Genomic DNA, 17,325 nt, shown 5'->3' with positions numbered 1-17,325 from the left:
AAGCACAGAGGATTCCTGTACTGCGGGAAGTCCCAGGTCCATTCTCTTTTTTTTATATAATATTTTTTATTAGTTTTATGAAATACAGAAAAAAGAATAAAGAGCATATTATAAAAGTAGAGAAAGAAAGTTACAAATTTTCTTATTCTTTTTTCCAAATCTACTGGACTTCCCCGCGTCCTCCCAACCCTGCATTCTCTGTAATACATAACATCTGCAATTTGTTAACTTGTTTCAATACTTATTGTATCTTCCATTTTATCATGTTACCCAATTTCAAATATATTATAACCCAAATCATGTACGTTTTCATTTTAACACAATAAAGTTGTTTCATTATTCTATCTCTGGCTTCTTGTACCTTAATTTCCATTTCTTTAATTTAACATTACTGAAGCTAGAATTTCCTAAAAGGTGCGTTTTTTAACATTCATACAACTTATAATGTTTTTCCAAATAGTCTTTAAATTTTTTCCAGTCCTCCTCAATTGTTTCTTCTCCCAAGTCTCGGATTCTGCCAGTCATTTCGGCCAGTTCCATGTAGTCCATCAACTGCGTGTGCCATTCCTCCAGTGTGGGTAAATCTTGTGTCTTCCAATGTTTTGCAATCAGGATCCTTGCTGCTGTAGTAGCGTACATAAAAAAGGTTCTGTCCTTCTTAAGCACTCTCTGGTCCACCATGCCCAGGAGGAAGGCCTCTGGTTTCTTAGGTAAGGTAAATCTAAGTACCTTTTTTAGTTCATTATGAATCATTTCCCAAAAGGCCTTCACTTTCGGGCAGGTCCACCAGAGGTGAAAGAATGTCCCTTCCGCCTCTTTACATTTCCAACATTTATTATCAGACAGGTGATATATCTTAGCAAGCTTGACTGGGGTCATGTACCACCGATATATCATTTTCATAATGTTTTCCTTCAAGGCACTACATGCCGTAAATTTCATTCCGGTGTTCCATAACCTTTCCCAGTCTTCAAACATAATGTTATGCCCCAAATCCTGCGCCCACTTTATCATGGCGGATTTGACTGTCTCATCCTGAGTATTCCATTTAAGCAGCAGGTCCATTCTCTGGCAGATCTAGTTAAAAGGATCTCAGGTGTCAGGTTTGGGAAAGATTCTTGCCCAGGACCTTGGAGTACCGAGCTAGATGTGTGACTGGCCTAATGTCACCCAGTGGACTTCATAGCTGAGTGTGGATTTGTACTTTGGTCTCCCCAGTCCCTGTCCAACATTCTACTCACTATATCATGTTGGATCTCTGCACTCAAGAAAGAAGCTCTACAGGAAAGGTTACAATAATGGCATTTTAAAAGACAACAACAACAACAACAACACACACACATACATAATCTCTGCCTTGTTGAAGAAAAGTGGTTGCATCTGAATTAGCCATGTGTGGTGTGTCTTATCCCTCTGTACGGCACTATACAGCCTAGGACCCTCATACCTACGGGACCGCCTCTCCTGGTAAGCCCCACAGAGAAACCTACAGTCTGCAAATAATAACATCCTCAATGTCCCAGGCCTCAGAGAGGTTAGGCTGGCCTCAACTAGAGCCAGGGCCTTCTCGGCTGCGGCTCCAATCTGGTGGAACGCTCTGTCACAAGAGACTAGGGCCCTGCGGGACCTGACATCTTTCCGCAGGGCCTGCAAGACAGAGTTGTTCCACCAGGCCTTTGGTCAGGGTGCAGCCTGACTCCCTCCTCTGGCAACCTGCACAGAATTTTGCTTAATCGGTTGCCATTAATTTGATTTTAATTAATTTTTATAATGAAATATTTTTAGAATGTGTGATTATTTGACTGATTGATTATTTGATTGTTGTTAGCCGCCCTGAGCCCGGCTTCGGCTGGGGAGGGCGGGATATAAATAAAATTTATTATTATTATTATTGTGTCCTTTAATAGCCAATGATTATGCTAAGCTGGCAAGGAGGAGGCTGCTAGCTATCACAACCATGGTTTCCATCCCTATTCGGAATTTGGTGCTATACATGTAAATGCAGGGGGGTCCCTCAACTGAGACAGGGACATGTGCATAAGGCCCTCTTTGGGTTGACACCAATCTTGCGTAGACCAGGGGGCACAGCCACAGGTGTCTTAAGAGGCAGGACCAGGGTTGACGCAAGACATTTTAGCGCCCGAGGCAAACCACCAAATGGCGTTCCCTCCCAGCCAGGGAACAAGAGGTGAGTGAAGATCTACATCAGGGATGGGGTGGGTGGTATAACGATTGACATCAGGATCTGCTGCCCCTGTCCCTTGAACGCCTCACTAATGTTTATGTGGTGAGTAAGCTTGGTGGGTATGGTTCATTGTGTACACTGGGGAATTTTCTCTTCGAAGCCACAGGCACAAAGCCCTTTTCTTGCCTCTCTGCAGGACTGCTGAGATAATGATTTGATCTACAAGGATGAACTTCTACAAGTGAGCTGCTTAGCACAGAGGATCAGCTGTCATCCACAGCAGCCAGAGACACTACTGGTTTAATACTGCGTGCTATTTGGTGGCATGACATCGCTGTCACTTCTTTCCACCAAAAGCAGCAAAAAGCCTGATGTTGCCATGCCTCTGCAGATTTCCTGAGCTACGCAAGTACCTCTGAGGACACACAGCATTATACATAACCTGTGCTCAGTGTCTCTCCACAGACAGGTCATGCTATTTTACTTTTTTGCCTTCTCAGTAAATAACCTTTAAAATTGCAGTTCTCAATATTCCATTTGGCACAGAAATTGAGCCCCTTTGTAGATCTCTTGATTGATCTGGCACTTCTGAAAAGATTGGTGCAGACAGGGTGAAATTATACTTTGGTTTTTTAAAAAATAAATAAATAAAATCTGGACCCTTTTGTTCAAAAGAGGCTGTGAGGCTTTCAAAAACATGAAGCAGCTGAGAAAAAAGAAACGCTCCTATGCACACTGAATTGCAGAAAAATACTGGGTGTGAACCAGCCAAAGTTAATGACTTTTAAGTCCCATTGTATCCAATTATAGTGATTAACTCTTTTCCACTGAAGTCAATGATACTTAAATTTGTTTAGCTTTCTGGACTGTATTCAGAATGTTTATTTTCTTAAAAAGCCATCATTGGGACAGACACTCTTAGAGTTGATTTCTTCTTCTTGAAATTTAAGGATACATAAATGGAAATGAAGCATGAGACTAAGATTTTGCTAAGGATGAAGAAAAAACTGGGAGTGGGTGGAATATGTAAAGCAACATGTAAAATGATTATTTAAAACAAAATAGCTGACTTTCTCAACAGCCACCCCATATGTAATAGGTAAAGAAGTTGTAGTGCGCATTCTTCTTTTGCAATGGGGAAGCAGCCCCAAACCTCATTGAGCCCCAAACCTCATTGACACATTGAGTTTTTGCTTGCATTTCTTAACTAGTTTAGCTAACCACCATTCATATATTTCCCCTTCTATTAATTTGTCTGCTAATGGAACCTTAGCACCATAGTTTCTAAGAGTGACCTGCCTTGAGAGGGGTTGCCACTTGTCAGAAACCGTGAGCAAATACATATTCTTCCCAAACTGGGCAAAAACATATAAACTAGGGCTGGATCTACACTGCTAAGAAAAATGGTATAAAAAACCCTGATATATATATCTATACAGTGGTACCTCAGGTTAAGTACTTAATTCGTTCCGGAGGTCCATACTTAACCTGAAACTGTTCTTAAGCTGAAGCACCACTTTAGCTAATGGGGCCTCCTGCTGCTGCCGCGCCACCGGAGTGCGATTTCTGTTCTCATCCTGAAGCAAAGTTCTTAACCTGAAGCACTTTCTGGGTTAGCGGAGTCTGTAACCTGAAGCGTATGTAACCTGAAGCGTATGTAACCTGAAGTACCACTGTATATATGTATATCTATATATCCCATTGACAACGGATTGCTGTGTCACATTTTATAACATATTTTTAACGTTATAACTCACCAGTGTAGATTAGTTCAAGCAATGAAGAGCCCATGATTTAATGAGTGAAATGATAATCCTCAGGGAAAGGTGTTGCTATATCAATACAATAGTCCACTGTAAGAAATTGAAGGACTACAGTGAGCATGTTTTAGATAAGATGGTTCTTACTTTAACCTTATTTTCCATTTCCTTGTGCTCCTGGAGTAATTCTTCATTTTCTTTTAAAGATGACCCCAGCTTTTGCTTATGAAAATAATCCTTTATGTTCTTCTTGTACCAAGAGGTGATCTGAAAAAAGAAACAATATTTTGAAGGACTGGTATGTAACTACTGAAGTGAGATTAATCATAAGGATAGTTATATAATAACCCATAGTGTGTTGAACGAGATTAATCATAAGCAATAAACATAAATGATTAGGATCACATTCCCAATCACTGAATGGATCCAGCACAATGGTAAGAACTCTTACATCCTGCTTACTGCTATTCAACCTATATCTTTTTAGAAATAACTCAGCCTCCTGTGAATTGGTTTGAACTGTACTGCTACATTGCGAGTTATCTATTCATGTAAAAACAGCAACCCAGTTTAGCTTCATTTTTAATGAGAGTGTGTGAAAAATCTTGTCTTAGCCAAAAGAATAGGAAATTTGTAAATGAGTCTAATAAAGGCTGGGTTTCCATAGCCCAGTCGTCTGCGCACTGAAGTTTTAAACAAATCCTGTTTACATTGAATGAGGACTTGTTTTCAGTCTTCACTTTGTTTTGTGATTTGCTGTTTTATTTGATAAAGAAAAGCATTGCCCTAGGAACTATAATTATTTCACATCCACGTCTACTCTATTTTAATCCTATAAAGCTGCAGGATGTTAAGACAGAACCTATCTTCTGAACTGTGGGCACAAAAAGAGGAAGGAAACCAGTGACCCCCCAAGCAGAATGAATATACTTTTAGCTCAAGTCCTGCATGTAACTATCCTATGACAATCCCTCACCCTGGAGAATGAGGAGTAAATGACCAGGGACCTGGAATCCTTTGCTTATGCAGTTGTGTGCACAAAAGCTCTTTCGAGCATTAAAATGAACATGAGGAAGTCAAGCATGCAAGATCCTTTCCCCTATTCCATTAATTCATATAATGCCTAAACAGAGTAAGAGGTATGTGGAATTTGATATCACATGGGCTAAAATGCAGCTATTTTATTTACTGGTGTATTGGATCATTACCTACATATACACCACAATCCAGTATAGAGTTATGCTTAACCTCCTTTAATTTCAGTGGGGCTTAAGCATGGGTACAGAACTGTGTTAGACTGAGGCCCTAGTCTGCCCTTATATGTCACAATTGGAGCTATTAAGTATTCCTCTATGAATATTCTGAAAGTAAACAAAAATGCTTCCCACAAATATACAACAACACACTCAGCGAATTACCTAAGGAGTTTGGTGTAGCAAGGGATATAAAGAGATAATTAATGTAATTAAAATTTAATTTGATGTCACACCACAAAGCTGCTTCCTAAGTGCTTCCAATTTATTCATTTTGATATGTTCCTCGTTCGAGGCCTGATTTCATTTTTAAATTACAGTACTGGAGAGGTGGGGAGAGATTATATACATAATATATATATAATGCTCAGTGTTTCTTAACAACTAAAGGCAATAAGTAATACTTAAAGTATGATTTGAGTGGCTCAGTTCAGATGCAGCGGCACACTATGGCATGCCCTTCAAGTGTCCCAGTTTTTCACGGATGGTTCCAGAATTGCAGAAGCCATCCCAGCTTCTGATCTGATCCTGGAAGGCCAACGCCACCACTGAGCTTGGAGAGGGAAATGGGACGAGGCAGCACATAAATCTGAGGCATGTCACTGTTTAATCCAGCAGGAAATATTGGGAGGAATACTGAATGTGTCCAATATATTTTTCTGTAGTCATCAGAACCCCTAAATGGAAGTGGATCTACAGCCATCCACTACCGTCTATGACAAGATGTTACAAAAGCTTGCTCATAACACTGGGCTGCGGGTGGCGCTGTGGGTTAAACCACAGAGCCTAGGACCTGCCAATCATACGGTCGGGGGTTTGAATCCCCGCGATGGGGTGAGCTCCCGTTGCTCGGTCCCTGCTTCTGCCAACCTAGCAGTTCGAAAGCACATCAAAGTGCAAGTAGATAAACAGGTACCGCTCCAGCGGGAAGGTAAACGGTGTTTCTGTGCGCTGCTCTGGTTTGCCAGAAGCGGCTTAGTCATGCTGGCCACATGACCCGGTAGCTGTACACTGGCTCCCTTGGCCAATAAAGTGAGATGACCGCCGCAACCCCAGAGTCGGCCACGACTGGACCTAATGGTCAGGGGCCCCTTTACCTTTAACATTGGGCTACCCTACTTGGAATCAGCAGGACAAGAAAGGCAGGTTACGTTCAGTGCCATGTGACTGGAAAGTAAGCTCATGTAACAAAACTTTACCTTTCCCCCCTCTCCTCCTGCCCCTCTCCCTTGTAGCTTTTTTGGAGGTTGTGTGGAGCTACCAAACACTGTGTGCTGTGTCATAGGGGGCTGCAGTGGACAGAGGGAATTGCCTATAACTGGGTGGAGGAAGCTGCATTTTGCACACGTAACGTTGGATACAACTCTATATGGTTTTTAATTATATGGAAGCTGGTCAGAGAGATGACAGACTCTAGGGCCAGGCAGGGAGGAAAGTGCAACATTCTCACTCTTGAGTGCTAAATGGAATACACTGACCTCTCAGTCCTGGACAATAATGAATAAGGCAATGTCAGGGATAAAACCCCACGGAAGGAAGGACATCAAACTCTCCATCAGAAGCGATACTTAACAAGGAGCTGTTATGCACACCTGGGAGGCGGGATTAGAATTAAAGTGTCTATTCCAGGGAGCTAGAGAAACAGACCTAAAAACTTGATAGCACTAGTGTTGGGTATTCATTCAAGGTGCCTTCTATATACACCTGAATATAGTGTGGTCTCCTGATATGTGATCCATGGCAGTCTCTCCCCGCTCTGCCCCCCACCCCCCGATAGAGGTAACATTTAGGCTTCTGCTTTTTTAAAAAGGCATTTTGAACATAGAGATTGGGAGCAGAGCCAGCTAGCACAACACCAAACTCCCCTTTCCATGTGTCCATTTTGGCATGTTTGCAGCAGAGACAAAAGGAAGACTTAAAAAGTTTGCCCCTTGTCAGGCAGCAGAGGAACCAACCCCCACAGCAGGTTGCCAGGAACGGACAAGACAAGGAAAAGCCCTTACCATCTTCTTTTATTCAGTATTCACATAGAGAGGCTTGGGAATGCGGGCTCTCGGAATAATGGCGTTGCTCTGAGTGAATCTCCACCCCCCTCCATCTCTCCCACTTCCTCATGAATCATCGCTAAGAGTGCTAGAAAGTGCCCTCGGCCTTTGAGCTCTTTGCCCTCTTACTTTCAAGGCCCGCTGTGTTCTGGGAGGGGGGGCTGGAATGCTTTTAAAGACACTGAGTCCGTGGTGCTTCCTCTTCTGCCTCCTCCTCTCCCAATATTTTCCAGCTTTTCACTTCATCTGCATCTGAGCTGTGACCTCCCTCAACCCTCTGTTGTAATTCTGAACTGTCTCCTTCTTCTCTGGAAGGGTCAGGCTGGGGAGGGGGACTCTACCTTTCCTCCTCTGTCCAGTCCCTGACACCCCCTATTGAAATAACCTCTCACATCCCAGCTACTTGGCTATGTCTATCTTTCGAAGCTGGGCTTCCAGTGACTTAAGATGGGTGCATGAGTGCCCCCTGACTGTGCACCTGCTCCTTTGAGAGGAGCGCAACTCCATGAACAGGCATATTACCCAATTAGGCAAGTGTACGATTGCATGGTAAGATACACTTACGCTGTTATAAAAATGAAAAGCCACCCAGCAAAATTGAGTAAGCTGTGCTAATTGATAATTGTGCTCTCAATGTTAACACTCTGAAATGTGCTGAAATGCAGTAATATATTATCAGCTACTAGGCGGGTGCCTGCATCCTCACTGCCTGAGGTGTGTATTTGTTAAAGAAGATTTGAAAAGCAGAGCCACGGAAGCGCTAACAGAGATAAGCATTCACTAAGCACTGTAGAAAGCTTACTCTCCCTTCACCCTGCTGTGGAGGGGATAGGGGATAGCAGATTTAACCAGTTTCTCAGGATTGTTAGAGGGACTCACAACAAAGTCCAACATGGATTTTGTAAAATAACTTGCTGAAACTGCACTGCTACCCGTGAGAATATGTGCTTTGGGTTAGTGGTGAATCTGACGAATGACTCATAAGAAATGACTCCTGGAAGACTAAGGTCCAGAAAGGGATTTGAGCATGTCAAAGTGCAAGCAGATAAATAGGTATCTTCCAGCAGGAAGGTAAATGGCAGTTCTGTGCACTGCTCTGGTTCACCAGAAGCAGCTGAGTCATGCTGGCCACATGACCTGGAAGCTGTCTGCAGACAAACGCCGGCTCCCTCGGCCTATAGAGCGAGATGAGCGTGCAACTCCAGAGTCGTCTGTGACTGGACGTAACGGTCAGGGGTACCTTTACCTTTACCATCAACCCACATCACTTTAAAGAGGAAATATTACAAAGAAATGATCTTGTGGATCATGCCAGTTGCGTTCAGCATGCCTGAACTATTCAGAAGATTCCCCTCCCTCCAGAAACAAACCTTCAATTTGTTTCTATGTATTGCTGTATCTGAAGCAAAGCAAGAAATGGCTGCACTGATTGCAACATGACAATAGAGAATTTGGACAGTGCTTTGCAGTGACGTAGCGTGTGCAGGGGGGGCTGGCCGCACCGGGCGCAACATCTGGAGGTTAGGGTTAGGGGGCGCAAATCCATGGGTTAGGGGGCGCATATTACTTGCCTTGCCCCGGGTGCTGACAACCAACGCTACGCCACTGGTGCTTTGCAAATTACAATCTTGACAAAAGATTCTAGAGAAGGTGCCACGTGAGTATGCTTATAGCAAACACAAGAACGGTGGCAGAGGAAACCTTGCCGCCAAGGAGTGTGCCAATATGCCTTCCCAAATAGTGGGAATGAGGGCACTGCCACCAGAGGTCTCTGGCAGAATCTTCTAAAATGGGCCATTTTGTGGGATAGGGACAACCTGTCCCTGCTACTGCCACATGCCAGCACCAGGCCTGATCTAGGGACTCAGCTATACAGCTGCAGATAAAATGTTTTTAAGTGTGTTGTGAAGTGCATTATACAAATGTGACACTAGATGGCGATGCTGAACTATGGGAAATTCAATATATTTTTCAAAACTTTTTTGATAGCATTTTCATAGCGTTTTTTTTATATGTGTCTACATTCCACCTAGATGCTTCTGCTACACCAGTATTCCTGCTATCTGACCTAGGATCTTCTATCCTAGGTAACAAGTGGTGGGGCTGTGGATGCGGTGATTGTTGTTCCGCTCCTTTAAGCCTGCACCACTGCTGGCCATGGCGTTTGGATTGTGGACTTAATACATTTATTATGTCCATAGCTTTCACAGGCAAATGTCTACTTCATCGGGGGCATTTGAGGATCTGAATTATTGTTCATAAAAGGTGTGCCAGGATTTTTACTTGTGGGCAATTATTTAACAAACCATAACCTCTGACCTTGCTGTCCACCTCGGAGCAGCAAGCTGTGAATCAATGAGCTCGGGAGCCTTGAATAACCGTGATTTAGTGGTTCTCCTCACAAAGACATAATTGGGAACCATTGAGAAATGTATGAACACATATACATTAATAACGGATCTGCTTGCCGAACTAATTATGTACAAAACAGCCCTGCCCGCCTTTATTTTCCATTAATAAAAGGGATTTGCTGAAAATATTTGAGAAAGAATAGTTTGCAGCTGCCAGGGATTACGATGTTTTTCAGATGATTGCACTGCGGTTAGGGGAAATATGCCATTTTTAACGCATTATTACCTAAATGCCTGCTCCCAGCTGAGCTGTCTCTTGCTGTACTGAAGCAAACTGAGGTTGTTACTCTAGCTCCTAAAGTGAGATCGTGGGAAATGGAGCCGATAGCCAACTCTCTTTCACATCCCATTTGTGATACCAAAGTTTACAAATTCTGGAGACAGTATATAGCACCTGTGTGGGGAGGTGGGCTCCTCGCCTGCTCTGAAACCCTTTACAATCCTGTACAATCAGTCTTTCATTCCATGCCCTCCTCCATGTTCCCGTCTGGCATGGCCATACTGTAATGGACCAGTGTAAATTGTTGCGGACCCACTCACAGCGACCCCTCTCCAGAGAGCAAGGCTTTTGTTCTCCTGTGAAGGTGAACAAAATGGAAAGGAGGGCATTCTGGAATTTAAAAATTGTCCGCCGCTTTTTTGATTCCAGGTGTAGTTTGTACTTGGCTCAGGCATCGGGTGCATATCCCTTTCAGCCCCCCTGGTGAAGGGCTGACACATGACAGGGTCGAGCCTAGGATTAATGGGTCGTCTGCAAGATGCACGTCTACATGAATGGCCGTCACAAGCTGCTGAAGGAATGTCTATGCACGCCTTGGCTTTTGGACAGAGATCAACGAGACCCCTCTAATGGGGTACCCTGTTATTGCACAGTCCTGAGGTGGGGGTGATGCACCACTTCACCCCCTGCATGGTGTTAGACTAAAAGGATTCCACTCAATGCCTTATCTGCTAAAGTTGTGACTATTGCTACGGGGAAGGCAAAACCTGCAAACAGCGCCAACCTGTTTGCAGGCAAATTCCTTCTTGACTTGGAAGGGAAAGGTTAGCATACAAAACCCAAAGCATTACTCAATAGGGTGGGGAGGGAGAGATGTTCTTCAGCTGACTGCAGTCCCTGGGGTCAGGGGCAGCCAGCCTTTATAGGGCTGGGGTGGACCAGAGTAAAGCCTGCTCCACTTTGGTCCGCTCCCAAGCCTGGCGATATTGGCCAGGATTCAAATGGACAGATGGCAGGAAAGCCCTATCTACTATATTTTAAATGGTGATGGTGACACAAGTGAATTTTTCACACTGGAAACAAAATCCCCGTTGCTGGCAAACTTGTACCAGATATTACCAAACAAAATGTACAGGATAAAGAATGAATCCTTTTCAATAAGGTTTTTTCAAACTTATTTCATGAAATTTGTTTTGCAACATTGGTTTTAACCAGTGAGAACCTATCTCAGTAATGAAAATATTGTATTCCTAGGCAGATCCTCGGTTGAGCATTTCTCAGGAGACAGAGCAAAACAACAACCAACATGGCGTCACTCTGGGCCTTCTGAACTACAGCTTGTGGTATCCTCATGATTTGCATACCAATAGCTGTGTAGCTCACATTTTGTAATTTTCACACCAACCCTCTTTATATTATTTTAAAATGGGGATTTGTTCTCAGCTACCAGACTATAGCCAACGGCTGTGAAGTTGACACCTCTGAAGGAAGACGGGATTTGTCATTCTGGGTACAGATCAATCTAGTCAAGAAACTGGTAAATCTAGTCTTCCCATGGGCAACTGCAAGCATCTGATGGATGCTTCAGAGTTTCCTAGCAAGCCCAAGCAAATTCATAAGGCTTTACTTGGGGGAATGTTATATAAAAATGCAAAGAACAATTTGTGATTTATAATGTACCCATAGCGCATTACAAAACAGGTAATGTGATGCTCTCCAGGGGGCTATTTGAAGAGCTTTGAGGAAAAACCCACGACAAAGTGACGCTGCTTCCATTTGCATATTTAATTTATATGCCCAGGCTGCCAACTATGTCAAAGAACACCAGGCACTATTTCCTTACATATTTGTTAAGATTATCTCTGTATAATGCTATACGACTTTTCAGTTTTAAACTAAACTTCCTTCCTATGCTATGACTTACGACGTCTTGGGAAGTTAATAAAAGGTAAAGGTAAAGGTACCCCTGCCCGTACGGGCCAGTCTTGACAGACTCTGGGGTTGTGCGCCCATCTCACTTAAGAGGCCAGGGGGCAGCGCTGTCCGGAGACGCTTCCAGGTCACGTGGCCAGCGTGACAAAGCTGCATCTGGTGAGCCAGTGCAGCACACAGAAACGCCGTTTTACCTTCCCGCTAGTAAGCGGTCCCTATTTATCTACTTGCACCTGGGGGTGCTTTCGAACTGCTAGGTTGGCAGGCGCTGGGACCAAGCAACGGGAGCGCACCCCGCCGCGGGGATTCGAACCACCGACCTTTCGATCGGCAAGCCCTAGGCGCTGAGGCTTTAACCCACAGCGCCACCCGCGTCCCTTGGGAAGTTAATACTGATAGTCAATAAGTAAAATGAGAGTTCATAGAACATATCTGACTGATACCATAAAAAGCATAATACAGGTGTGAGGCCCTTCTTGTCATCAAGGGCCACATAACATTTGCAGTAATCTTTTCAGTACCAGGTAAAGACTTAACTTTCCCCACAGGCTTTTGATGGACTGAGATGATGTTGGGTTCTGTTATTAGGGTGCTGCCAAAGTTTCCCATAGCTGTAACAGAGGGTTTGTTTTGTATGCGTGAATGGAAGGTGTCTGTAGGAATTCTATTCATGGAATAATGTGATGTTTATGTTTTTGAATGTGCTGTAAGTAGGAAAGTCGGATAGAAAGTCCCAGTAAGAAATGGAAACAGATGCAGAAATTTCGTTTGTTGTCATGACCAGATTCACGTCATGTGAATGTAAGCAACATTTACAGTGGTACCTTGGGTTACATACGCTTCAGGTTACAGACTCCGCTAACCCAGAAATAGTACCTCCGGTTAAGAACTTTGCTTCAGGATGAGAACAGAAATCGTGCTCCGGCGGCACGGCAGCAGTGGGAGGCCCCATTAGCTAAAGTGGTGCTTCAGGTTAAGAAGAGTTTCAGGTTAAGAACAGAACTCCAGAACGAATTAAGTTCTTAACCCAAGGTACCACTGTATTTGTTAACACTGGGGTTCCTTCCCCCTGCTCCGCAAAAAATAATAATAATATGTAATTAATTACGTTGCCGAAACTTCATTACCTCCCTCTCCTGCTATGATTTACTTCTGCATAATATCCAATGAACCCAGTGGGACGTACTTCTGAGTAAATATGCACAGGATTACTTTGCAAATCTCATACATAAGGTTGAGATTTGACTCCAAACGCCATCTGAACACTAGCCTATGGTGCTGTTATCAGGATATCTACATTAAAAATTGAATGGAATGGGAAGTCTGAGGATGTGACGTGGCTTATGTAGCAATCCCAGCTTTTCCCAGCTGGATTTTTGTGCCTTTAACAGCTGGATGGCATTGAATAGCACTGATAAGAAGGCTCCCAAATGCCAGGACTGTGTTAAAGTCCTATTAAACACAGTGTGACTTATTTCTGAATAATCGTGCAGAGGACTATAGCTGCAATCCTAAGCCCCATTGAATTCAATAGCTCATTTCTGAGTAGACATTTCTAGGGCTGCACTGTGCCTGCTTACACTCCCTCTTCCACACAACGACTGAAGTAGCAGGAGCCTCGTCCTCTCTTGCATGTGGCCACCCAGCATCACTTCATCCTGTGGCAGCAACCTGTGCCATGATTTCTTGGAACCTGGAGGTGCTTCGAGCTCTGCCTCCTGACGTCGCATCTCCTTCCCCAAACAACCATGTTGCCACAGTTGTCCGAAGGGAAGCCCCAACACAAGAGTTCCTGCCCTGGCGTAGGGCTTTCATGTGACTGGGACACCCAAGAGCTTGCATGCTGGAGGGTGGGGGTTCTTCAAAGAACCATGGGCAGTGTGTGGCTGTTTGAGGAAGGTGATGCTACGTCAGGTTGGAAGCCACTCAGGCACCTGCGGCGGCCCAGGGGCAGGGTGAGCCGCCCATAGGGGAGGGGTACACCATGGGGCCTCCAGAGTCTGCCTGCCTCCTCCCACTCAGCCGCCCTACAGCTGGGGGGAGGCAGTGGGCAGACCGTTTGGGCAGCGAGGAGTCTGCGCACACCCAAGAAGAAGAAGCGTTTGGATTTGATATCCTGCTTTATCACAACCCGAAGGAGTCTCAAAGCGGCCACCGTTCTCCTTTCCCTTTCCTCCCCCACAACAAACACTCTGTGAGGTGAGTGAGGCTGAGAGACTTCAGAGAAGTGTGACTAGCCCAAGATCACCCAGCAGCTGCATGTGGAGGAGCGAGACGCAAACCCGGTTCCCCAGATTACAAGTCTACCGCTCTTAACCACTACACCACACTGGCTCTCTCCCAGGAGAGACGTGTGGCTCTGGCGCTCTGCAGGCTCCGTGGTGAGTGCTGCCCGGCATTTTGTCACCCCCTCAGTGGTGACACCCGGGGCGGACCACACCCCACCCCCACCCCTTCCTCTGCCCCTTCCCCCGCTCGAAGTAATCATGGTAAGGCCGTACACATGAATAACACAATAAATAGGGCTACTGTTACTCAGATTTGAGTCCCACTGGGTGCAAGCCTAATGATCACACCAATATCGCATCCCATCCATGTGCTTTATCTGATCCAACACATTAAAGCCTCACTTTGCAGTCCTGTTTGCATGCATGCATTTATATATACAGTTATATATGTCGCTCTTTCCTACCTGGTTTTCCTGGTGATGCCACTGGCAGATTTGCAAGACCTGCTCCAGTCCTTGGCGCTGCAGCTTCAGGTATTTGTCCAGTTGCCTTCTCCTGTCCTGCAGGACTTCGAGGAGGCTGCCAATTTTCGTGCAGCTGCTGTGGGCTCCCTGAACGAATTCTGGGTTCACATTCGGCCCGTCAGATTTGAACTCCTCTATGAATTCGGTAAGGTCGTGGCTTTTGTTCAAGAGGACCAGAGACTTTTCTAAGAGCTCTGTGGCGGGGGAGGGGGAGGGGAATAGGCAGAGAGAAGAAAGGTGGTTAATTCCTCAACATGGTGTGATGTTCAGGGTGGACCACGTGCAAAAGGATTATTGGCATATATATCTAAGATTCCCTGCCATATATCTAAGTAGAAGATAAACCATGGAACTGTCTCTCCACACACACCCCTTCGTTGTGGCACATTCAGTTTCCCTGGGCCTGTAGCTTCTATCCACATACTACCTCAGGTTCTAAGCACTGTATGCCTCAAACACACTGCAGCTCTCGAACTCAGAGCTTTCCAAACTGTGTGTTGTGACACTTTAGTGTGTTGGCTGCAGTGTGTAGGTGTGTTGCGTGAACACTCCCCTTGTTCCTCCTGGGCGTGGAAAGGGGTTAGTTTAACCTCCGGTTTGCTAGTACAGTGGTACCTCAGGTTAAGTACTTAATTCGTTCCGGAGGTCCATACTTAACCTGAAACTGTTCTTAACCTGAAGCACCACTTTAGCTAATGGGGCCTCCTGCTGCCGCTGCGCCACTGCTGCACGATTTCTGTTCTTATCCTGAAGCAAAGTTCTTAACCTGAAGCACTATTTCTGGGTTAGCAGAGTCTGTAACCTGAAGCGTATGTAACCTGAAGCGTATGTAACCCGAGGTACCATTGTAAAACTGAATTACGGTGTCACAAAATGATGCATGTCTAAAAAGTGTGCCACCAACAAGAAGTCTGGAAAGTTCTGCCCTAACTGATCTCTAAATGTGTAACTTGTATTTTATTGTGCTGTATACAGCGCATAAACTACCCAAGACCAAGGCTACGTATCTCTTCTCTGGCTTTCAGTAGAAAAGCTGCATTATTCAGCTGTGAACTATACAATATTTGAAAAAAAAAATCTGTGATCTGGCTTTCAGCTGGCAGGGGTATAAACCAAACCAAACCAAACCAAACCAAACCAAACCAAACCAAACCTGTACTGATAGAGATTCAAATACACATTAATGTTATATCCAGCAGAGGGCAGTGATGACATTCAGCAAACACAACATTTATTACCAGGTGACTTCCCACAGAAGCAATTCAGACATCTGCATATTATTGGGCAGGGCCGACAGCTTCTGAAGCCCAAAATATTGAGCATGTAATTTGCATATTATGCCAGTGGTATTTATATACATTTGCACATTTTCACTGCAATACTTGTTCAAAATGCCTTACATTTTGTGAGGGGGCGGGGGAAAAAAAACACTGTGCAGCAATGTGTAGCAATCACAATATGATAATAGGCAGTCTGAGCACCACCACTAAAATTATTTACTCTCAAAAACACAAAAGGGCAGAGTTCAGCATATAAGTGCCAACATTCTCTCTCTGGCAGAACAATTTGCTCAAGTACTTCACATGTTCATTACCACACAGACGCTCTTACCAATTGACATTTCCCAGAGTCTTGACAAATGGTGATTATTGCAACTGATGAAAAAATCACAAAACAGCAGACATGGTGTAATTTACAGGGGATAAAACTTTCTCTTGATATAATGAGAAAAGCCTCAGAATGTGATTTGATTGGGAACGGGTGGGGAGGGAGGGACATCTTATTGCTCTGCTTTTGAAAGACATCTGTGCCTTCTCGGGAGAAATGCCCCTGAGATGCATGTTAATTTTATGTCAAAATGATAATACATAAATGCTTTGACAAAGGTGTTCCTCTTCAGAGAGTATCTGTCAAAAATCGAATGTGAAATGCAGCGCTGAATCACTTATACCTGGGGTAGCCAATGAGGTGCTCTCTAGATGTTTTTGGACTATACAGTGGTACCTCAGGTTAAGTACTTAATTCGTTCCAGAGGTCCATTCTTAACCTGAAACTGTTCTTAAGCTGAAGCACCACTTTAGCTAATGGGGCCTCCTGCTGCCGCCGCACCGCTGGAGCACGATTTCTGTTCTCATCCTGAAGCAAAGTTCTTAACCCGAGGTACTACTTCTGGGTTAACAGAGTCTGTAACCTGAAGCATATGTAACCTGAAGCGTATGTAACCCAAAGCAGCACTATAAATCCCATCATCCTTGACCATCAACCATGTTGGCTGAAGCTGATAAGAGTTGGAGCCCAAACACCTGGAGAGTTCGCCACCTTGGCATCCCATGACCTATACCTTAAGCTGTATCCCCAGAAGCAATTCAGCCAACATTTTGCAATAAAGTCAAGGCTAATGGGAGAATGGGCAGGATTAGGCCAAATGCAGGGGTTAGAGCGGACAAATGACACATGCCTCATTTGTTTATCTAATTTCAGGCCAGCAGGACAGAGTTGAGAACTGAAAAACACCACCAGACATATCAAGAAAGAAAATATGGCCACATTTAAAAGAAGCACCGTGCTACTTTAAACAGTGCTGGCTCCCCTCCCAAAGAATCCTGGAAACTGTAGTTTGCATGGTGCTGAAACATGTTAGTAGACCCTTATTCACCTCACAGAGCTACATTTCCCAGAGTGCTCTGGGAAGGGAGACCAATTGTTAAACCACTCTGAGAACTGTAGCTCTGTAAGGGGAATAGGGGGTCTCCTAACAACCCTCAGC

General features: G+C 44.4%; 1 protein-coding gene across 6 annotated transcripts in view; it reads right to left on the bottom strand.

Moving 5' to 3' along the window:
- CCDC141 (coiled-coil domain containing 141) overlaps window positions 1-17,325 on the bottom strand; it is a 114,372-nt gene that overhangs the window by 57,449 nt on the left and 39,598 nt on the right. For all 6 annotated transcript variants that reach the window (XM_083703711.1, XM_083703710.1, XM_083703714.1 and 3 more), the window contains 2 exons: window positions 14,499-14,752; window positions 4,093-4,212 (listed from right to left, as the gene is read on the bottom strand). In XM_083703711.1, the coding sequence (XP_083559837.1) occupies window positions 4,093-4,212; window positions 14,499-14,752 (374 nt within the window). The remainder of the gene's footprint in view (window positions 1-4,092; window positions 4,213-14,498; window positions 14,753-17,325) is intronic.

This window comes from Podarcis gaigeae (genome assembly GCF_964106915.1).
Source record: "Podarcis gaigeae genome assembly, chromosome: 1".
NCBI classification, from domain to species: Eukaryota; Metazoa; Chordata; class Lepidosauria; order Squamata; family Lacertidae; genus Podarcis; species Podarcis gaigeae.
This window is presented reverse-complemented; position numbering and strand designations above follow the sequence as displayed.